The sequence below is a fragment of the Mytilus edulis genome, chromosome 4 (assembly GCF_963676685.1).
Source record: "Mytilus edulis chromosome 4, xbMytEdul2.2, whole genome shotgun sequence".
In the NCBI taxonomy this organism is placed as follows: Eukaryota; Metazoa; Mollusca; class Bivalvia; order Mytilida; family Mytilidae; genus Mytilus; species Mytilus edulis.
This window is the reverse complement of record NC_092347.1, coordinates 39,846,770-39,872,512: the sequence shown is the minus strand read 5'-3', so window position 1 is coordinate 39,872,512 and position 25,743 is coordinate 39,846,770. Positions and strand designations below refer to the sequence as shown.

The 25,743-nt window shown below is 32.4% G+C and overlaps 2 protein-coding genes across 2 annotated transcripts in view; both read left to right on the top strand.

Moving 5' to 3' along the window:
* The first annotated feature begins 17,371 nt into the window (after positions 1-17,371).
* Positions 17,372-20,459, top strand: LOC139521862 (tripartite motif-containing protein 12A-like). The gene is made up of 2 exons (XM_071315524.1): positions 17,372-17,450; positions 19,216-20,459. The coding sequence occupies exons 1-2, from the start codon at positions 17,423-17,425 to the stop codon at positions 20,160-20,162; spliced, it is 975 nt and encodes a 324-aa protein (XP_071171625.1). The 5' UTR covers positions 17,372-17,422; the 3' UTR covers positions 20,163-20,459.
* LOC139521861 (uncharacterized) overlaps positions 19,216-25,743 on the top strand; it is a 48,305-nt gene continuing 41,777 nt past the window's right edge. The window contains exon 1 of the mRNA XM_071315523.1: positions 19,216-19,332. The gene's annotated coding sequence lies outside the window, so the exon portion shown is untranslated. The remainder of the gene's footprint in view (positions 19,333-25,743) is intronic.

Sequence of the window (25,743 nt, the reverse complement as noted above, 5' to 3'; positions counted from 1 at the left end):
AAAGTGCCGAATTGACCATGTCGTCCTTTTTGTATCATTTCACTCCCCAGTCTCTTTTATCCCTCGATATTTGTCAAATCTGAAGCACGTTGTTTTTCTATTTGAAGTTTAATCCACCACTAGAGTAAGTTTACCTTTTATATTTGTGCTTATTTTTTATATCGTTGTGCATATTGTTGAACTATACATTTTATGCAAACTCATTTTTGATTATTGGTGCTCATTTACGCACGACATGAAAAAATATTGCCGCTGTGAATTTACAGTACTGTTTGTATTTTTTATGTATGCATTTGCCCTTTAAATTCCATTCTGTATTTGTCAATCCCACATATTAGGATTTATTTTTGTGTTTTATCGATGTAAACAAGGGTCACGCTCGAATTTTCTAGAACTACAGTACCGCACAGTTTTAACGTGTAAATTTTTCATCGTGCACGATATGTAAACTACAGTCATTGACATATGCAACCTGTCATTTTTATTGCATATATAGATACTTACGTGTAACCTTTTTCTGATAAATTGATGTTGTTTTTCGAAGTGTAGTGTACAAGAGTTACTTGTATCGAACTATGGAACCATTTTCTTTGTGAATGTACTACTTTTTGACATTTATTGACTCAATAGTATGCTTATGTTTGTTATTTTGTATTTTCAGTTTTTTTACCCTCTCCGGAGGTCTATACCAATAAACAGTTGAACTCTCAACGACTTATCAGTACAATGTTCATCTGAATGTTTTTACTCCAGACGAAATCCATTATGGGTTGTTTTACGCGCAGAAGACAATATAGTAGGTAGCACAAGTTTGGAAAATATGTTTTTTTCGAAAGACCTGTTTTCTTAAACTGTTTTTAAACGTAGTGGCTATCCTCGCGCATAATTGCTCCTTTTACCATTTACCAATTATTTCTTCAGTCGAACCTTAAAACCTCTTCATACGAAAAAAAGTGTAAACATGACGATTTCTAAGTGCAATATTACTACATCATCGTGTTATTTGAAAAAAGTAAAATCACAAAAATACTGAATTCCGAGGAAAATTCAAAACGGAAAGTCTCTCATCAAATGGAAAACTGTAATGATAAAACACATCAAACGAATTGACAACAACTGTCATATTCCTGACTTGGTACAGGCATTTTCAAATGTAAAAATGGTGGGTGTATTGAAAGTCCTCCTTCTTCCTGTTCAAACTCTATAACAGGACTCTGACATAAAAAGAAGGAAATTCACACTTGGTGAAATATACCAGGAGATTGACAAAAAAACAAAATAAACAATATTTTCAGAAGGTTGTGATTAAAATGATTATAATAAATTTATTTGTAAGTTCAATTGTATTTCATCCAAAATTGTTTACTTTTTTAAGGGCTTGGAAGATTTTATTCTTATTTTTTTATCTGGTGTTATATAGTTTTAATATGTAAACTAATTCATTCTCCTAATGTTATAGCTTACAATATGGGTTTAGCTTATTGGTGAAGTTGTATGGTGACGTATCACGGCTGTTTTTTATTTACGTCCTTTTGTCTCTTGTTGATAATTGTCCAAATGGCAATCGTAGGTCGCATATCCTTATATTTATATAAACAGTAATTATACATTCAATAAAACTAGTATAAGTGCATGAGTGAATTACAGCAGATTGCATTGAGTGTGTAAGCAAAGGTAATATCTTTGGTTAGCTTGCTTGCTAGCTCAACCGTCAAGTCATTATTAGATAAGGTATATTACCCTCATTTTGAAGTAGCCTAGTCCTATTTTACTGTTTACAAATTTTTGATTTTTTTGAAATACTAAGGCTTTTCTACCTCAAGCATAGATTACCTTAGCTGTATTTGGCAAAACTTTTAGGAATTTTGGTCCTCAATGCTCTTCAACTTCGTACTTTATTTGGCCTTTTAACTTTTTTGGATTCGAGCGTCACTGATGCTTTTTTTGTAGACGAAACGCGTGTCTGGCGTATAATATACTAAATGTAGTCCTGGTATCTATGATGAGTTTATCTACAAACAGATATATTGGTTATGTGTCGAACTAGTCTATTCTTAAAGGAGAGTAGTGTACCTAACATAATAATGACTTCATGGTTCAGGTATCAAGCAAGCTATTATAGCCAAAGAAATTAACTTTACCTACACAATCGATGCTATTGGCTGTAATAGGTAGAGTTTATACACCGTTTCAATGGCGTTTAATCCAAGTATAATACATGTATTATAGTGTACTTTTGGTTTATGACAATGAAGATCTTTTATATATAAACTCGAAGGTCGTTATAATAGCCTTGAAAAAAATAGAAAATATGTGAAAACAAATATTGCCATTCGTCAAATCAACCTTCAGTGTTTTTTTACCCTCATAACCATTTATAGGTTTAATTTGAAGGTCATAATATCATTATCGTCAATAAAAAAATAAAGCTACAACGCGTTTCTACATAACACTACAGAAGAGCAACACCACTAGATAACGTGTTATCCGTTCCTATACATAGTATGAATAAACAATTTGAACATCAGAGATTTCTTTTATCGTACTACGTGCAATCTGTTATTAAGACTATCAAAGTTCGTATCCGTTCTTTACGCTCTCCGCAATACTTCACTTTCGATCTATAGATAGGATATGAATTATAGTCCGGATAACGGATTTCACAGGACGATAAAAACATTGCTGACCTCGTCAGACTGTCTTTCATTGATTTACATATATCGGAAACTTGGTTATTTCATCACAGGTGAAACAAGCTTTCAAAGCATAGTCTGCTGTTGTCTGTTCTATGGTCGGGTTGTTGTCTCTTTGACACATTCCCCATTTCCATTCTCAATTTTATCGTATGAGAACATTTTTAATTAATATATACAAACACATTGTTATGACATTTTTAAGCGCTCTGTATCATCAGAGTTATGACTGATGCAAGAATAATTCAACAAAACAACCACACAAAGGGTATACATTGATTGGAACAAATAATATCAAAGACAATGGAAATAAATCATTAAAGATATTAAAATAAAACACGAATCTGTGCAGGGTTAAATTATCCACCTTGAATTTGAATCTATTCACACTTGCTCCATTTGTGCTAATTTTCAAATTATTTATGGTAAAAACAGAGGCGTTTTGTGAACTTTCAAGCTATTTAAAAACACTCTTCCTGTCGCAATCATCTATTTGTATAACAAAACCTTTTAATTTCCGTTAAACCTACGATTCCATCCACGATGACGTATGGTAGCAGCAGGGCCACTGACCGGATTTATTTTAGATAGTTAGCTATAGAAATATTAAATTTTTATTCACACAGTAAGCTAAACCAACAAGGAAGTCTTTATATCTTGTTATAAATTATTTTTGGGAATTTTTTTAAGACCTCATGCCAAGCAAATAAAAGAAAATTAGACACACAAACTATTAAAATATGAAACATTCCCGCTCACAGAAATGGTTTGGCGATGTCAGACATTGTGTGATTCACAACTTTCCACAATTGCCTGTCTTAATTGATCTGGAATAAGACAACTTATTCTGTTTGTTCGGTTTATTGTTAAATGTTTCCCATACACTATTTGTCTGTTTAATAACAGTAACACAATATGTTTAACTCATATCACTGTGTCTAGTTTTTATACGTAACATGTGATATATTTATAATGTCTAGAAAATCAACCTAACAATGTTAGAGTTACAGTGGATCTAATGCATTACTTCTTTCCAACCTGGCTGTACTTTTTCGTCAGTCTCTGGACTATATATTAATACATTTCAGCCTGAACTCAACGTATCCTTTTCTTTATAGGTTTCACTTCCAATTACCCTCTCTTCATATCATATTGACCAATTTTGAAGAAAAAAACACGTTCCAGTCCTACAAATACATGTACATGAAATATTTGCCAATGGACGTAAAACAAACATTAGTCATACATTCCAATATAATTTTGTTTATTAAAAGCAGCTAAACATAAGTCTTTAAGGTGGTAGTAGGCCTCAACTTTTTTTTCGATATTGAGGGATTAAAAATTGACAACACTTTCGCATCAAACATTTATTTATTTGTACCTCCCAAAATCAATCAATCAGACAAGAAGAGTACTACTTCTACTCTATTCCCATAAATATTGCAAATTATATCTTACACGTCTAACCATATACAGTTTAATGTATGATATATAATAGCAATACACTGTCTGTACAAAGTGTATACTGTATTATGCAACAGAGAACATATTTATAACATTAAGCAGTAAATTGAGCTGACTAGACCTGATCGAGATATCAAAACAGGGTATAGTTCTCAGACAAAAAAACAATGTGTGTTTTATGACGTTTTACGATTATAAAGATCGGACATGATTTGCTGCTTATAATCATATGTTTGATACTTTTACCTAAATTGTTGAATTTGTAAGACGGAGTATTTTCTTGTTAATTTCTTGTAACAAAAATTAAAGCGCATTAAAACATACAAATTATATTATACATTGTTATCGTTTACATTTTTGCTAGGTTTCTTTAGTTGATTGTTCGCTTCGTTGGATTGCTGTCTCATTGATATATAAATAGAATTTTATATATATCTCACATCTGCTTTTTTCATATAAATTCCATTTGGAATTGACTAACTAACTAGATTTAACTACCAGGCCACGCGGAACGTATAAAATTCCTTCAGATCACGGGCACGCAGAGAGGAATATATAATCCCTTTGAACCAAGGACACGCGGAGCGGAATGTATAATCCCTTTATACCACGGACACGCAGAGTGGAGTATATGATACATTCGGACGACAGGCACTCGGAGCGGAATATTTAATTCCTTCGGAGCACAATTGATTTGTAGATTTCAGTCTCGTATAATATTTTTTTTTTTCGTATTTGTCTTTCTGGGCAAAGAATAAACGGCCGGTTCAAGTAAAATAATAAAAATACCGAACTGGGAAGAAATTTCAAACGGAAAGTCCCAAATCAAATGGCAAAATCAAAACCTTAAAAATTAATTTCGAGAAGCTTTGCCCCGAGTTTCATAGTATAGTTAAGCTTTATTATTGACTGACCAATTTACCACAAGGCATATTCCATGATAGATGGGTTTTTTTCGGTTTATGTCTCTTTGGCGCATACTCCATTTTATCTTGTATGAAACAAGTTATCAACCTTCATATTTAAATATGTAACAGGCATTTTCTAAATTTAGGCATTTTGTAAAATGACTGAATTTTCAGGCAATTTAGAAAATGCCTAACCTTGACAGGCATTATACAAAATGACTAAAAATACCTAGTCATATTGTAAAATGACTGAAATTTTGAAGCAAAATTCCACAAATTGCCTGTTCAGTTTCAGGCAATTTGTAGAAGGAGGATATCATTGAGATGCGTATGGCAAAAATTGACAAAAGCACAATATCTTGCAAAGAAAATAACTAATAGTTCGGTAGAACTTAGTTATTCTCCAAAAACCAGATCGGAAATTTTTTTATGCCTTATGATATGTTCTTTTTAGTGAAACTACGTGATAAGTACGTACATGTACTCCCTCTGTATTTATGATACCAACATTGAATTTATGATTATTTTGTCAAAATGGCAAACAGACAAATTATTCTGTCAATAGAACAACATTTACAATCACATGTTTAGAAAATGTAGTTTCAAAACAGTAAAGTGAAACATTTTAAGTAGAGAAAAGTTTGTTTTTAATTGACGGATTGCTGTTTATTTTTATACAAGATACTCTAATGATGATTGTGGCCAAGTTTGGTTAAATTTAACCTAGTAGTTCCATATGATATCATTCTTGTAAAAGTTAACAGACGAAGACGGAAGACAGCCGCCCAGATGAGAATAACTCACTTGACTCCTTTGGCTAGGATAGCTAAAAATCGACGAAGAAAAAAAAATAACAGTCCATTGAGAGGAGAAGCGTTTCAAGAAAAAGAGGGATCACCCTTCATTTGCAGATCTGTTTGAGTCCGTCTAAAGCTATAGGTCAAAAGATGCGGCTAATATAGTTTGATTTTTTGGGAACATATGAAAAAGAAGATATGCATTGGTGACGTGTGTGCTTATTGCAAAACCTTATGTTATCTAACGTTAAGTGGTATATCAGTACAGGTAATGAAAGAATTAAAAGTGTGATGATCCCGATTTTTCCAAATGTATCATATTTTACGCCAAACAATGTATTTGCCTAAAACAGGTGAAATATTGTGTACAGTTCTGTCGTGCAAACATTTTGAGAAATAAACAAAAATGTCAAGTTCTGTGCTTGTGTGAATTTTAGTCAACTGTGTTGACTTGAGTTATCAATGCGATATGCTCATAATTATAAATTAACTGTTAGCAAAACTTTGAATTTTTTAAAAACTAAGGCTTTTCTACCTCAGGAATAGATTACCTCAGCTGTATTTTGCAAAACTTTAAGGAATGTTTGGTCCTCAATGTTCTTCAACTTCGTACTTTATTTGTCTTTCAAATTTTTTTTTATTCGAGCGTCACTGATGAGTCTTTTGTAGACGAAACGCGCGTCTGGCGTAAATATAAAATTTTGGTCCTGGTATCTATGATGAGTTTATTTGTAATAATTCAATATAAAATTTTGGTCCTGGTATCTATGACGAGTTTATTTGTAATAATTCAAAAAAATGTATTCTGGATTATTTTTTATAAAAGCTCTTCTTTTTTAATTCAGTAATTATCATAAATAAAACATCTCTGGTGTTCAAAGCTTTCAATTGTTTTTCTTAAGATTTTATTCGATAAAATAATTTCAGGCATTTTGTAAAATGCCTTTCAATTTTTCCAGGCATTTTGTAAAATGCCTAGAAAATTTAGTCATTATGTATAATGACTGAATCTTGCAGGCATTATAGAAAATGCCTAAAGTTTTCAGGCATTTTACAAAATGCCTAAATTTAGAAAATGCCTGTAACATATATATATATATCATAGAATAATACATGAAGAAAATGTCGTTAAAACAGTACAATTCATATGAATGACTCATATGAACTCGGGTGTCTGATAAACGAAACAGTTGTTGCCATTTTAGCATTTATCAAAAAGTTAGCTGTCAGGACATGTGTACGACTTCAATTTGAAAAATAGCGTACTTATTTACAATAAATCTTTGAATACAAATATTTTTAAGTATGTTTTCCAGGCTGCAACAATTCTTAAGATGACAGTTCTGAATGCCATGGTGCCGTAAATAGACTGTCTGCATCTGTAACAAAGGAAACACACTATACATCATGTCATTGAACTGACGGTAATGAAAGAGAGAAACCCATCAATAACATAAAACAGTTGTTTATGTCTGTGTTTGGATTAGATACTTCTGATTTAGACACGTTTTGATACCTTTTAGCTTTATATAAATTGAATTAAAATATGTTTTACACATTTGTAAGAATATGGAACTTCCGTAAGAAATTGAAATGTATTTTACCATGTAGTACGTTTAATCTGTTTCAGGAATTGAAAACAGTACACAAATGTACTATAGCAGCTGAAATTACCAACTTTCAAAATATTCCATTTATTGCTTCATCTTTCAACGAATATCATTAACGAGACTGAGTAAAACAAACGCCCAATAAATACAGGGGATGACTTTAAGTGATTAATTGAGCTTTGGGAGGGTACACAGCACCTGGGTCAACATGTGGCAACTCAAACTCCATATAGCGTTACCGGTACAAAAAGCATTAAGTCATCAATGTTTCTGAGTTTGTAGAATTGACGGATGATGTCACAACTGTTTCGGAGTTTGTAGAATCGAAGCACGATGACAACACTGTTTCGGAGTTTGTAGAATCGAAGAATGATGTCACCACTGTTTAGGAGTGTGGTGATAACCTTCATGTTGTTCATGGTAAGAACAAATTCGGTGACAAGTCTCAGTCAGTGTTGTCAGAACACGATTATTAATTAGCAAAGGGAGGATACAATCTCATTGTAATTTATTTTAGCTTATTGTTTACAAACCGCCTAGGTGGTCTAGTGATGGCGTCTTAAATTCAGAAGCAGAAAAAAGTAAAAAATTGGTCGGCCAGTTAGTGTTCTGATGATAATGCGTGAGGGTACTAGAATGACACGTTTAGCCTTGGGGACGAGCACATTAATATTCCGGCTCAAAGGCGTCGGTTAAGTATAAAGCAGGATTCGACAAGCACATTTTTCGTCTTGGGTAAGCGTTTAACTTGCATTGCAATTAGACGGTAAACAGTCATATGTCATCATCTTGTTTTATGAGATATATATGTAAGCATTAGATCGTTGGTTGCCTATTTATTTATTAAGAACTGAAATTTAGTTTCAGCGAAAAAATAACAAATCGTGACATGATAAAACGTGTTCAGTAGTATGCTGCTGCGTATAAGCGGCTACTTCACTTAGTTCATATATAACTGCAACCATTAAACGTATGAATGGAATATGAACATTATAAAATATACTTATTTTAAAAGTACTAAAATTACTTTTATGGTATCATAAAAAGGCATTATTTTTTTTTCTTATTTTTTTAACAGTTACATTTATCATCGACTGCATTGCATTTGAATTGTTTTACATTGTCAATTTATGGTCATTTATAGCTGACTATGCGGTATGGGCTTTGCTCATTGTTGAAGGTCGTACGTTGACCTATAGCTGTTAATTTCTGTGTATTTTTGGTCTCTTGTGGAGAGTTGTGTCATTGGCCATCTTCTTTTTTTATATGCATGCTCTTATACAGTTTAAATAAGTTTCCATTGCGATATTTTTCTGTAATTTTCAACTTTTGTAACATGGCAATCCGATATGACTAAATATTTTGACTTTTTAAGATAAATTAAATTACGAGAATAATCAACTGGACTCTTATCAACTATATATAAGTGTGCAAATACATGTAGTGTATAATAGTTTGACACGTTATCACTTACAGCTAACCTCTTGTGTAACATGGCATTTATTCAAGTTGTAATCTGGCTGTGTGTTGTGCAAATAAATGTTTTGCAGTCGGCTTTGCTAATTCTGTATTCAGAAATGAACCGGAGAATGAACGAACATTTTTAAAAAGAATTTTAATGGAAGAAAATTTTGATTCTTTACTTAGTAAAGTCAATAACCTGACGCAAAGAGTCGAAGCTCTGGAGAAAGAAAACGGTGAGCTTTTTTATTTCTCAGCGTTAATATGATCGCTAATTCTAATTTTGATGAAAATATTTCTTTTCCTTGTACAAAATGTAAACTTTCAATATGATCAAAATCATCTCATTCGGAATTTACGAGAAATTTCATATACTATTTGAAGAAAGTTTCGGATGAACAATTTTTGCAAAATTCATTTGGTTTTACAGAACATTTATATTCTAAATTACTAGTTATAAGATTATTATAAGCTTATAAATGTCTGTGATGTATGTAAATATATGTGCAGAAAAACCAAATCAATTTCTTTTAAACTAATCCTTCAGTGAGGACGTGTTTCTGAATATGTTTAAACATTTGCGATGACTGACTAATTACATGTAAATCATTGCTGAAAGCCATACAGTGACATATACTACGTGATAATTTCTGTGTCATTTGGAGACAATCATGCCATTATTTTTTTTTTATCTATACAGGGAAATATGCATAGACAATTTATGATAGTATTACATAAATATCGTATTATGCTAAAAAATTGTCTGAATTTTGAATTTCATGAAATAAATTTTAATAACTAATTATCAGAGCACTCCGTGCTGGTGCTTGTAAAGATTTTTCAAATTCAAAAAAAAGTCTGCATATTGTGATCATCAGGAACATACATGTAATGAAATAAAAATTTAAGATTTGGCATTGACTTACATGTAAGTCATTTTTTATACAAATTGATTTCAAGATTTAAACGTCTAGACCGCCAAAACGAATTGTGTACGTCAATATGATAAGATCTAAATAAAAAAAGTGAAATTTTCGAGTAATAATTAATGGTAATTTTAAGACCGGAAAAAGTTTAATACTAAAAATTATATCATATAGTATAATTGCTAAATAATATGGGCTAAACATTTAAAAGATCCTATTTTTTTGTCTTTCTCAGCTTTACTCAAACACGCACCAGTTGCCTTTTTGGCAGAGCTCCAAAAACGTCACCAGCCAAAAACAGATAATCCTTTTCGACACCGTCAAGCTAAACATTGGTAACGCCTACTTTAATGTACATGGAACCTTTATAGCTCCTGTAAGTGGCCTGTACCAGTTTTCCATAACAGCATGTGCAGCAACAAACCATTACATTGTCCTGGAGCTTATTGTAAACGCCCGAGTTGTTGGAAAAGTATTGGCTGGTGACACTGGATATAATGAGTGTAGTTCTAACTCTTTCTTGTTGCAACTGTCTACTGGCGATGACGTCTTCGTTCAGCATAAAAACGCGGGAGATTATCTTTTAGCAAACCCTGCTGCCGGATTTCCTACATTTGCTGGCATCCTTCTTAATGTCATCTAAGACGACAAAAATATATAGTTCAGTTGTCATTCTGAATAAATTGAAATTATCAACTGCAAATGATTTTAACTACGCCAGTTTTTAAGTGATAAACCCAATGACTACATGTACCAAATCAAACCAGTTATTTGACAGTTATTATGACTATGTGAAGCAGTTGAAGGGATCGTTCCAAATAGTAGTCTGTTCAGTTTATATAATATTTTTTGGATATTCGGTAGTTAAATAATATACCTTGAAGTTTATAATCCTTTGATTCATCTGATAGTTAAGAAGTATCATGTATTAAATGCTGCAAAAAATCAAATGTGATGCATGTTCTATCATCCATCACAAGTGTGTATAATATATAAATAAGAAGATGTACTATAAATGCCATTGAAAAAAGTTTTCATTCAAGTCATAATATGCAAAAAGTTGTCAATTACAGGTCAAAGTACGGCCTTCAACACGGAGCCTTAGTTCACATCGAAAAGAAAGCTATAGAAGACTCAAAAATGACTACTGTAATGCGATTCAAACAGGAAAACCAACCATTTTATCTACACACAAACAAGAGAAATGAGAAACCCATAATTATGAACCACACCATCAAACGACATCCTGACTGCGCATGTTAATTTGTCTTATATATACTAAGATAGATACATGTACGTAAGTTGTCGGCTTTGTTAAGAAATACAAACTGGCGTTACAAAAGAGACAAACATGGTTTCGTATAGTGCCTATTCTCGTGAAATATAAACGAGAAGAGTCGTAAAAAATTTAAAAAAAATTACGGGGTCAATCATTTCTACGCAGAACACTACGCACCCAGTGAGATTTAAGTTTACATTGAACATCACATTGGAGACGTGCTTTTCAGCAAATAATTGACTTTCTTTTGTGCATCTTTTCTGAACGACTTGTTTCTTTATTCCTATAAGACAGACTATATGTAGATGCGTTTTAGGAAGGATGAATAGAAGCTAGCATTATTCTAAAACTTCACGTTCCACTATAAAGACGATGACTTTGTCCTCTTACTACATCATTTCATTTTTGGTTGACCCAACTATCCCATTGAACTTGAAACAAATCACACCAGGGAAAGAGTCAAGTCTACCTCATATCTTGACGTACATCTAGAAATCACAAAGTGATAATGAGTGTCGATTGAGATAGATATTTACGTATAAAGAGATGATTTTAGCTACCAAAGAAGGAACAACCCACTTTGATTAGCATGATTAGAGTGGAATGAAAATTATTAAGAGAATTATCATGGGTCAAATGCATTTTTAATGATAAGTAATTATAGTTCCTATAAACATCGAAATTCCAATGATAAGTATATATGTTCAGAGTTGGTAAATTATAAGCTACGCATATAAGTACATTCCAAGTGATATTTAAAACGATCCAGACTGTCATAAAAAGGTTTATATTCATGCAGATAGGTTTCTGTATATATAATGAACACAGCCATGTATCACCATCACTGCTGGTGATCCGGTGGATAAATCTGTTGTAGAGTTGTCACTGGCTCAGACGTACTTATAAATATAATTATTTTCTGTGACTGTATCTTACATTAATTTGTAGGATCCTTTACTGTAGATAATTTAGCTGATCTGTTACAATAACATCTCCATGCCTTATATATCATGTACTGTAGTACGACGCTAGATTAAAACTGACGAGGAAAGGTAACACACGGCCACCGAAAAGCTTTATTTTTGTGAAGCCCAGGTGGTCGTGTGGTCTAGCGGGACGGCTACAGTGCAGGCGATTTGGTGTAACGATATCTTAGTAGCATGGGTTCGAATCCCGGTGAGGGAAGAACAAAAAATTTGCGAAAACAAATTTACAGATCTAACATTTTTGGGTTGATGCTTAGACGAGTTGTATATATATATATATATATTCATGTACACAGCTTTTTACATGCACAAAGCTGTCTGTGTATGTACCTTTGAACATCACATAATTTTCTGTGAAAATGCATGCACATGATTTTCTGTGTAAATACATACACATAGATTTCTGCTATATACATGCACATACATTTCTGCGTACATGTATATACATGCACATGCATATAGTTTTCTGTGTGTGTACATACTCATAGCTTTCTGTGTATGTACATGTACATAGCTTTCTGTGTATGTACCATCACATAACTTTCTGTGTATGTACATACACATAGCTTTCTGTGTATGTACATGCACATAGCTTTCTGTGTATGTACATGTACATAGCTTTCTGTGTATGTACATGCACATATCTTTCTGTGTTTCCATCAGAGTCGACCCAATGACGAGAATTCAATTCACCTAATTTAATTTAAACATATCTATTTATAGTGGATTGGGCAACAAGTTTTGCAACTTAAATTAATCCCTTTTAACTTTGCGGGTGCGAGTGCTGCCTTGTAGCGGCATTAGCCTACTCTTTCTCGAAATCTACAAGGGTGTCTTTTACGTGCAAGAGATAATGTCTCTCTCTTAACACGGGTCAGCCATTTATCGTCCCATTCCGACGGACTATCATCGTTTCCACAAGACCATATTCGCAAATGGTGTCAAGGGAAAGCCGAAAATTCAGTCCCTGAAATTTTCATCCCAAAATGGGAATCGAACCAGGAACCTTTGTGTTACACAAAATGTAGTAGTCCGATGCACTAACCACTACCCCACGGCTCTATAGGGACTATACGACCTTCAATCACGAGGACACCCTTCCAAGTATTGTATAGTAATTCATTAGAAGGTCCCAGCATAACATATTATGAAACAGTTCAAAAGAGGATAACAACGGCATAATTATGCATAAAACAAAAAACGAAGAACAAATAATGCAGACAACAACCAGAGACAATTTAGCGAATTATTAGCTCCTGACTCGTAAAAACGTTACGCACGCTGTTCCTACAACCCCTAGGATTTGTAACACAATCTACGAAATTTCCTCCGCAAAACAAAATAAAAATGTTAGCAAACACGAACCACTATTAAAACAAATTCAATATATGTTTTAAATTATGTTTTATAGCTCTTGATCATATACTAAGTAATATCTAGTATATTTGAGGATTAAAATAACAAAGCTATGTGAAAAAAACGGATGTCCAACGTTACATTTATGAAAAACTGTTTTGACTCTTATGTATAGTGATCATATTTCTTATTCTCTGATCTTCCGGAAACTTGGCAGGAACAACGGCATGTGTCGGTTCTTTGTGGCGTTAAAGCCGTTATTTTGCCAAAATTCATTTGACTCGGTGGCCGCATATTAAGCTGGAATAAGAAAAATGTCCAACGACGTTTTTCGGTAACTTAACGACGGAAAGTGAATTTCATAAGAAGATATAGCGGGAAACGAATAAAAAGAGTAAGACAATAATAACATCTACCAAAAGTACAAATATTTGCCTCGTTGTTCGTGAGTTCAAATATTGCAGATTTTATAAAATCTTCTCTACACAGTCGTTTTTCAAGCGGTAGCCATTTTGTCCAAGTTGATATTTCATTTTTCAAAGCAGTTAACGCGTATTTTTTAACTGATATTTCAATAAGTTATTTATAATTGATCAAAACAAAAGTTAGATACACGAAGAGTACAAAATGCCAAAATTCTTTTCTTATTAACTGTACATATTTGGGTCTTTAAGGAATAATTTTTTTCAACACATTACAAAACGGTAGCCATTTTGTCCAAACGCCTAAAAACGTCGAAAAATGCTTATTTCCGACGTTACATGTCCTAAAGTTTCAATTAAATGTTCATGATAATTAAAACAAATCGTTTGGTGAAATTTGGAAAAAGATGTTGATGGCTGCCGAAAAAAAAAGAATAGTGCATGTTGCTACATGTATAGTCTAAGACTCCGGCCGGGTCATAGATTCGACACTGGTTAAATTTTGCAATTTCTATTGATCGTTTATAGCTTTTATCGATTTATTTGAAATAATCCTGAAAAGGGAAATTAAATCTCATTACATGAACTTCGTTCAACTTTTGCAAAGACAAATTGGAAACGCCAAGACAATCCTCTAAATGTAAAATGCGAATTTTAATTTATGTTGCGGAAGGACTACGAAATAGATCATTTAAAGTCGTCACTTCAGTAAGGTGCATTCACCAATTATATTAAAAGACTTAATACAAGTCCACGGAATGTTTTACTTCGCAATTTGTCCTGCTATTCATGTTATAACTGAAAGTAATTACTGTACTACATGTACTAGCGAAGCCGGAACTTTTCGTCAATATTAACTTGTGCATGAAATTGAGGTAATTGAAAAACAAATCCATAACAGCGACGAAAACCGTTTCATTGAATTAATAAAACCCGGGATTATATTAGCCGTTTTTACAGACAATTCAGGAGTAGATTACTATATTTCAAAGTTAAACAATTTAAGCAAGCAACTTTTATTAGAAGTCTTGGAAAATAATTCTCAAACCAAGATTCAAGAAATTGAAGGGGTGTATTTCGACAAATTATGTGCCAAGGAAAATACAATTCTATTCAAATTAATCAAGGTTAAAAATGTTTCGACTTACTTGCAGAGTGTCAGATAAATTTGTATTGGGGTTCAATTGAGATACAGAAATTTTACAATAACAGATGATATGCACCATGGAAGTTAAACATCCTATGATAAAAGTTTTGCACATTATGTATGGAAACCGTATACATGTACTTCCGTCTAATTTCTCCTTCCTACATTACTTGCGACAGTAAGCACTGCATTTTTAGGTGAAATAACTTAAAAGGTAAATATTATTAAATCGATTTCCACAACTTGAGGTAATTTATGATAAAATGATATCACAAAAAGAACAGAACCAGAATCATCCAACAACATATATAATCTTCACAATTTTAGCATTTTAGTTAAATTTTAGACGGTTTCCGTCTTAAATGAAAGTGGCCGCATTCGTGTTCATTCATAATATTGAAATATAAGTTGTATTTGGTGATAATACATAACATATATAAAGGTTGAGGATGAACACGGATGCGGCCACTTTCATTTTTGACAAAAACCATCTGAAAAGTGACGTTTTTTGGCATATTTAATGGATTTTTTCATTTTAGCTTGAATTGGAGCGTTTTTAATGACTAAATCACTTAAAATCTTTCCACAAAACTTATTGAATCAATTGAAATAGACACTTTAGTGTTTAAAAAGTGTCCGAAATCTTTCGTTAGATGAACTTGAAATTTGAGGCCAAAATCGGCCCTTACCGGACCTACTCCTTTAACAAAAAAAACGAATAAAAAATTAATCAAAGTCAAAAACCCCCTCTTTGACGCCGCATTTTTAGTGTAACGTCGTGTTGAAGGAACATCGTGCACAACGTTAAAAGGCACATAAAGAACGATATGGTTTCAAACGTATGTGTACGCCCTGTCAACCAGCCGCATACGTGTGTTACAAGACAACATAAGAACAAGTAAAGAAATCAGTTTAAAAATCCCCACCGATCAATACAGAGCTTAGCACACTCAAATCTCAACAAAAACGCAAGAACAGTATTTCTTACTTAAAATATATAAGCGTTGTAAAAAGTTATTCTTCGTTTATTTCCATTGCTGTTTGCTATTAATATTCAAGAAATGATGAAGCGATAAATTCAGTTGTGAATAATGAATACGATTTTAGGTAATGCTGCATTCTTTGCACATGTTGCAGTCTATCTTGTCCTTAGGCCCATCTAAGACTATTATATGTAGTTGTTATAGTAGTCTCAGGGCAAAGAAGGCTAGCATGTTAAATAATGTCAAAATATTCAGTTTAATAGCCAAACACATATGATAAGCCTTATAAATTATGATACTATATATTAACCCATATAAAAGAAATGTAAGACATACTTATCAAAGCAATCCAGAATTTTGACTGCTAATTTTTTCTACTTTCACTTTCACTGTTCAGCTTTAGTTTCACCAATACCCCATAGCCAGCTACCTAAGGGAGCTATCATTTGATTTTTATAGGGGGGAGGGGGTATGATGAAATTTGGAAATATGACAGGACAGGAGTTCTGAGTTTAAAAAAATAAAGCAGGATGTGCAACTTGTCAAATTTAAAAAGCAAAATGGCAATTTATGTTAAAAAAAATCAGGAAACTAATTAAAAAAAAAGCAGGACCAAAGAGAGTGAAAACACTGTTTATATCCTAGCACTCCCATAAAAATCAAATGGAAGCTCCCTTAAATAAATATCAATAGTATATGTACATTGTACAGTACTTAAGATGACATGTAAATATAGCCAGCCATTTAGATAATAAATCTATTTTAAAAACTATATACTGTAGTATAACAATTCAATTCAATTCAATTCAATTCAAAGTTTTATTGCCATATAAACTATACAGTTTGTGACATATAACAACAACAAAAACAAATAAAGACAATAACTAAGTAACTCAATATATATACACAAATTCAGGTAAATATTAAAGGGTCCCCTGTCCTCAGTTCCATTGACTTTTTTATAAAGGATCCTAGTTTATTCACTTGTGTTGGTGTTGATAGGTTAAGTATATATAACTTTGTAATTGTCAGTGAGATTAGCAAATGATATAACGAAATCAGATAACTTTATTTTAATTAAATTGACAACATGAAATAGACAAAAACGTCAAAAATAAATAGCAAATATTTAATTATGAATATATATCTGATTAATAGCCATTAATTTGACTACAGCAAATAGATTCCTAAATATGAAACTATTATCTTAATTCCCACATTTTATTAATAAATATAATTTTACGGGAAGTGTTCTTTCTGAAAACAACCAAATTAATTGTTTATCTGTTTATAGATATCAATAACATACTTACTACTGATATAGATTAAAGTTCACCAGATAAAAAGATTATATCCTACGGACATATTTCGGAACACTAAAACCAAATATATGTTCAGCGACGACGTTCAACTAAAAGGTAAAACATTTTCTACGCTCAGTTTTGTTCCATTCTTTTTTTTTAATTGACATTCACAGTAACAGATTCAACGTTTCAACAAATTGAATCCTTAACCAATTTGAAACACTGTTGTACATCAAGAAGCTGATAGGCATTCCTAATGAAAACGCGTTTTCTTTTTTGTTCAAAATGCTGTTACGAGATTTGAACATTTACATTTGATTTTTGAATTGAATTTGATCATCGTATTACTATTCTTTCGATTTGTACGATTTTTTTACTTTTCACAGTTAGTTCTCTTGATATTTAATAATATTCCATTTTAAAGTTGTATTATTTTTTTTCTATGATTGTATTTTGTATATACTTACCCTTTGTGTCACATGTGAATGTGATAGAGTGTTTTAGGGAGCTACTTTTTTATTTTTAGGGTAAGGCTTTGATAAAAAAAAAAATGGCCCTGCATTTTTTTAATTGGAAATTCTATCTTGCCTTTTAATTTTCACATCCCGACTTTTTTTACATAAATTGTCATCCTGTTTTTTTGGTGGTTTTTTTTGCAAAGTTGCTCATCCTGCATTTGGTTTTTACTCAAAATTCCTGTCCTGCCTTTTTTTTAAATTTTCATTCTAGCCTCCCTATAAAAATATGATGGCAGCTCCCTTGAATAAAACATATTGTGTTGTATTGGAATGCTTAATTCTTTGCAAAATGATTTAGATAGTTTTTGTACGATGTATCACCAACATTGGACTCGGTCATAAAATAACATACTGGAAAGCAGAACATATTCAAAACAAAATAGTCCCTGCAAATATGTGTAAAGCGGAATTTTCAAACATGATTTGCACCAATCTCATATAAATTTACTTATTTGTTTGTCATGTTGGGTCCTTTAAGCTGAATAAGCGGGATATGTTTTGCTTATTGTTGAAGGTCGTATGGCGACCTACAATGTATAGTTGCTTAAATCCACGTCGTCATTTTGACTCTGGTTAATAGTTGCTTCATTGTCAATTAAACATCATCTTCTTATTTTATATTATGGACTTTGAAACTTGAAAATTATCTTGCATATATAAAACGATGATACTGACAACAAACTAAGGCATATTGTTCTATAGCTTAGATTTCATTTGAATGCATTTGATATAGGATAACTTTCAAAGAAAAAATTCCTTAGGTTGCAATAGAGGTGACTGTGTACATCAAGATAGTATAATTGAGTTTTATATAGCAATTTAGTCCTTATATAACCTTTATATGATTGATTTTGGCATAAGTACAGTCTCCTTTTCTCCGAGGTGAAGTTGATGGTTAAAAAAACAACCTTTGTATTTTTCCTTGTACATGCCTCGTCTGGAAGAGTAGGATGCACTTACTTTTCAAGTCTGTTAATATAAAGCTCGGGCCAGTCCCGTATTAGGGAGTTACCATTTGATATTTAGTGGTGGGGGGGGGGGGGGGGGGGGTGTAGGATGAAATTTGAAAAAAGGCAGGAAAGGAGTTTTGAGTTAAAAAAAAAAAAGGCAAGCTGAGAAACTTTGCAAAAATTAAAAAAAAGCCGGATGACAATTTGCGTAAAAACAAATCAAGATAAACTAATACACAAAAAGCAGGACCGAATTGATGGAAAAATAAAAAGGCATGACAGAGATTATAACAAAGAAAAATGCAGGACAACATTTTTCATCCTAGCCATGACAGTATTAACTTTATGTTCTGATGACAGATATTATTGTTCATACCAATTCTTGAATCTTTAGATTGGTTTTTTTTTCAGAAATAATGGACACTGCAACAAATGCTCTCTGTATAATTTGTGACGCCCAACATGTTACGAAATGTGCCAATTTCTGGTGCCCAGAGTGTGATGATGCGTTGTGTACCGAATGTAACAGCCATCATAGTATTTCCAAAGCAAGTCGACATCATAGTGTTATTCAAATAGAGGACTACCGGAAATTGCCCACTGATATTTCAAGTATAGTCCACCACTGCATTGAACATGAGAAAACACTTCAAATGTACTGTCCCCGTCATGATCAACCGTGTTGTCTTTTATGCATTTCAACAACTCACAAAGATTGTACAGGGTTGTTAACCATTGAGGAAATGGCGAAAACTTCTAAATCGAAAGGTTTGTTGGAAAGTCTACAAAAATCGCTAGATGATCTGAAAGGCAACATCGATAGTATAGTGAAAGACAGGCAACTGAATCTTGCTAATATTGAACACCAAAAAAACGACATTTACTCTGTCATTAAACGTCTACGCGAAAACATAAATTCCCATTTCGATAAATTAGAACAAGAGATCCGTAAAGAATTGAAAGCTACTGGGTGCGATTTGAAGATGAAAATCGAGGAACTGCTCAAAGAACTTGGGGAAAAGTCAGAAAAGATAACAATGTTACAAAATAACATTCTAGATTTTAAGAATCATGCATCCGACGTGCAAATTTTGATAGGTAGTAAAACGCTTGAGAAGAAAATCGACTCTGTAGAGACCTACGTTCAGTCATTATCAGAAGATGAACGTTTGAAACAGCTTTCCTTGAAATGTACTTATAATGAAGGGATTGAGGGCTTACTGACAAACCTCGTGTCATTTGGATCAGCATCAGTTGAATCTAGTCCACGATCAGTTGAAATCAAATTAGAAAAGAACAGACAAGCTCAGATAATATCCAGCAGCACAGTGTGGGAACGGAACTGTACGATTTTTTAATAATTTGGTCATTCGGGAGACTGTCAAGCGGGGCTCCGACATTCGAAAAATAACAAGTTGCTTGATGAAAACTTTGATGACCTCTTATGTTACTATATTACGTTTCTGCTTCAAGTTTTGGTAGCTTAAACATTCTTTATGTAAATATAAACTAATAAAATAATAAGAAATACATATGCATCCAAACGTTTTCCTTAGAATGGTGGAGCTCCGTGTAAAACGATCAAAATTGTCACACAACAGCGATCAAAAATGTCAAATAAACATCGAAAAATCAATGGTTGCTACACGAATTTTCACATGTACCTTCTCTGATATATAGTCTTACCTGTCTGAAAGTTTCAAAGCCATTGTCCCAGTAGAAATCCAAATATATTCATTTTCTCCATGTCGGATATTTTTATTGACAGTCACTGTACAATCGCTTGAAAGTTTACTGTACAATCGCTCGGAGCCTTCCTGTACAATCACTTGGAGTTTTCTATTCATCGTTTGGCCAACAATACTACTCAGAAAGGAGGGTAATCAACTTTACCTTATGATGACTTCACGGTCCAGCTAGCAAGCAAGCTAGACAAAGGTATTACCTTTACCTACACACTCATCGCATTTTGCTGTAATAGTTTCTATATAGTGGCATATGACTAATTATTTCTCTCAAGTAGATAATGCTTACTATTATCTCTTCTGTCGCATTTATGATCAGTTTATGTTTTCAATAATACATGGGTCATTTTAAAAAAATGTCGAATTTTCAGTACACCCATGCTAAATTCTAATGGAAATTTCAGTTGTAATGGTTTAAATGAAAGCTTGTCGGATTTTTGATTCAGAACATTAATAATAAACACACCTTACATCTATTTTGATAAGATTAAACTGAATTTAAGTCCGATTTTGGGGGGTATGTGTGTGCGTACATTGTCAGAAAAACACATTTCAAATGATTTTTTTCCGATTTTCTGATCGCCTTGATATCTGCAAAAGGAACTTTTTAAGAACGTTAATTATAATTCTAACGAAAAATCGTAGCTTCTTTATCATTGTATGTAACAGATTATCTTCAAACTAAATTCAATCAGCGTACAGGAGGTTCATGTCTATCCTGTTACCGCTACTTAAATCAGTCGTTTAATTTTTCTCCCTATGAATATTGAATCAGTCAGTGTTGATTTCAAAAATGCAAAGTAATCGTAACATTTAAAACGCCTCGTTTCTTGAACGACAGTGTAGAGAAAAGAAATTTCAAGACATTTAGTGAAAAAAATAGAGCGTACTTTTTTTCATGTCTATGCCGTTACCAACCATTTTGATTAATTACACTAACAGTATGGTTGTAAAAAGTGCAATGACGTGTTGGAAACCAAATTCACAATAGAAAACCATAATCACTTCACCAAAGGGAGTAGTTATTTCACAACAGCAATCAAAAACGAAGAAATTTGTCTATCCTGTTATGTCTATCCTGTTACTATGGTTACAGTAACAGGATAGACAATTATAGACAAAAACGTCGTTCAATTTTTTATCTTAAGTACAATTCAAAATATGCTAATTACCCTTCCAAAGCATCTAGTCACCTTTTCGGTATATATAAATGTTTATTTTGTACGAGGATTATTTTCATTTTTATTTTAGATTAGTGATTTCTTAACATATCTTGTACTGTCCTTTTCATTTTGTCTTGTATTATTATTCAGTGGTTGTTAGTTTATGTGTCACATATTTCTTTTTTGTTCATTTTTTGTAAACAAATTAGGCCCTTAGTTTTCTCGTTATACATTGTAATTTCGGGGCCTTTTATAGCTTTGCTCATTGTTGACGGCCGAACGGTGACCTATAGTTGTTAATTTCTGTGTCATTTTGGTATCGTGTGGAAAGTTGTCTCTTTGGCTATCATACCACATCTTCTATTTTATACTTATTGTACAAATTTTGTTTTTGTTTCTGATATATTCACAATTCCTTGATAAAATCTTAATTGTCAAAATGACTGGTTTTGTAATTTTTTTCATTTCAAATACCAGAGATAAATATAATAGGAAAGACAAGGAACAACCAATGCAATGCATATGCATGATTTAATAAATTTGGCCAAGCGATTCTACAGGAAAGCTCCAAGTGATTGTACAGGTAGGCTCCGAGCGATTGTACAGTAAACTTGCAAGCGATTGTACAGTCAATAAAAATATCCGACATGGAGAAAATGAATATATTTGGATTTCTACTGGAACAATGGCTTTGAAACTTTCAGACAGGTAAGACTATATATCAGAGAAGGTACATGTGAAAATTCGTGTAGCAACCATTGACTTTTCGATGTTTATTTGACATTTTTGATCGCTGTTGTGTGACAATTTTGATCGTTTTACACGGAGCTCCACCATTCTAAGGAAAACGTTTGGATGCATATGTATTTCTTATTATTTTATTGGTTCATATTTACATAAAGAATGTTTAAGCTACCAAAACTTGAAGCAGAAACGTAATATAGTAACATAAGAGGTCATCAAAGTTTTAATCAAGCAACTCATTGCCAAGAATTAGTCCGGTTTAAGGGAGGTAGTCCAATCTTGTCAAGATTTCAAGGACTGATAACTCTAGCATATATTGTTATCAATCCCACCCAGCGTGTGTGGTTAAATATCGAGGTCTGGCAATTAGCACCTTGTACTTTTTGTCGCTTATCTCCAATTTGTATCTTAAATTCATGTTATAAACGTACACAACAAATTTTCTGATTATATCATGGAAATTGATAATCTATCAAGAACCGACTCTGTTAACGTTTTGGATATATAGTTTTCTAAATCTGTTCGTAAAACCCGTTCTTATGAACGCATCTATTTTATTTAAGTTTTGATAAAATTTACAACGTGTCTTTTGTTTTAAATTTTATATATATTTTTTTTTTTTTAATTAGATTTTTTATTATCATTCTTTTTTTCGAGGAATGATGGAGATGTGTTTACATATATGTGTGTTTGTTAATACCACTTCGCTTGTAAAATTTGTTGGTCGGTTTTGGACCTTTTTTTCTTCTTTTCGCAATTTAAATCTTTGATATATAAGTTTGCCAGTTAAATAGTTATTAGCTGTCCATTCTTTTGGTCATTCAATGAATCGGCAATCGTCTACGCGAGCAACATTCATCAAAGTAGTCACGTCACAAGCATAACACAAATTTGTTTTGAGTTATGATAAAAGATGATGTTAACCGACAATAAGACAGCAACCCAAAGACAGAAATAACCAAACAACGTCTAGATGGCAATACTCAGTCTTATTATTCGGTCATATTATTCGCACATAAACATAAGTTGCATTTAAGGAAATAAGTGTTTTTCTCTGTGACAATTTTTTTACCCAATCCAATACTATATGTTAACTAAGGAACCAAAGGACGGTAGGCTATATTTTCGTTTTTTCTGACTAGAACGCAAACCGAGTTTTTCAAGTCCTATAACCATAAAAGTGCAATACAATTTTCCAATTTTAATAACGCGTAAGCCTATGAACTCAAGTTGTGAATACTAGTACGCAAAATCTACTCAAAGGGGTTGTGGGATACAAGAGAAGATGGAACAATACGTTTTCAACTACTTCTATAGATCATGACATATAAAGAAGCTTAGTGTTGGTCATAAGAATAGCCCTGATTCTTCGTTGATTGATATAAAATGATAAATTATATTTAATTTTCTTATTTTTGATGTCGAAGTCCGTTGGGTCTGTCTTTCAAAAAAGAGGCTGCATACACCAAGGGGACACTGATGACTCACAAGTCGAAAAAAATCTTTAAAACTCTGACAACGCCATGCATGGCAAATAAGGCGTAAATTAGTTAACATATGGAGTAAAATTCAAGTACAAACTGTTTCCATTGAGAAAAAAGGGGGCAGGGGTCTTTGTCAAAAGCACCAATTAATGAGAATTGTTATCTGAAATTTTCTTTATAAAAATATTGGCATAATAAACAACTCCTAATGAAATAAACTCGCTATGTTCGACACCAAGCAGTCTTAATTATGCAAAGTATATAGAGAACGAAATAAACCAAACTCACATTAAATCATTGAATAAATGTTAGATGCGGTGCTTTGAAAAAAATTTCTAGCAAAAAGTATCAACATTGTATCGATCAACTACCAGTTGTTTATCTCCTTATCATTCATGTACTCCGCGGGAGGTTATCAAAAATCTTACTTTACAAATTACAAGTAGACAATGCAAATACTGCATACTATGAACAGATCATGGAAGTAATATTGAAATTTTGCTTCCATGTTCAGATCAACGGTATTCTAAACTGGTCAACCATATCATCTAAAGCACCACCCAAAAGTGATCTCTTAAACATCTACAAAGTAATAAATGACACACGTACTATCGTCTTTTTTTAATTTTAAAGAAAGGTAATGACACTGGTCATTCTTCTTTTGTGAAGAGAAATGCTGTATTTCTTTTCATCCAACTATATATTTTTGTAATGAACGTTATATATTGTATAACCGGTACAGAGAAGCTCTACGTTATTATTATATCAATTTACAGTACTGTTTAGCCATTATATCAAACAATTTTTGAGAAAATATATAATCATTCATGTTATATGTGATTATTTTCATTGTTTCGTACACTGAATCTCTCGACTGTATATAAATATAAGATGATGTATGATTGCCAATGAGACAACCTTATACCAGAGTCGACCATCTACCGTCTTGTTCATGTACCTTCAGCTCTCTTTTGCATCTTTTTATTTAACCAATCTTAACTTTATTGGTTTTATATGTGATCTTATCATAGATATTATACTATAATTGCCTAATTTTGAATAAGACAAATCATAGTAAGCTGCTAATACAAATAAAATGTTTATGTAAATAAATTTTAAACACATTGACTACCATGTATTTTAATGTGTTTTGATTTTTTAAATTTGAATATTACAGTGCACCATACTTTTTTTATCATTTTTAATCATTTTACTTTTTAAATCACCTTTTTATCATATCTGTGCGTTTTATATAGATTAGACCGTTGGTTTTCCCGTTTGAATGGTTTTACACTAGTAATTTTGGGGCCCTTTATAGCTTGTTGTTCGGTGTGAGCCAAGGCTCCGTGTTGAAGGCCGTACTTTAACCTATAATGGTTTACTTTTTAAATTGTTATTTGTATGGAGAGTTGTCTCATTGGCACTCACACCACATCTTCCTATATCTATGTGTATATGATTTTTAAAGCTGTAACGCAGATAACGTGTACAATAAAATTCATAAAAATATACCAGTTAAAACATTAAGAAATTACTAAAGTTAAATACGACAAATCTATTTTGTGATAATGATATATATATACAGAGCTGCATGACATCTTAGTTCTCGTGTGTATCATTTTACACTAATCGTGAAGTTCTTCATTGAATATTGGTAAAATGTTCATGTTTGCATGAAGATGGCATCAAGAGTAATATGTTTTTAAATGTTGAAACTTATATCAAAAGATTCTGCAATCTTTCTACTTTTAAATGATAACAAGGTCAAATAAATGTTCTTTGATGTAGTATTTTAAAATATTT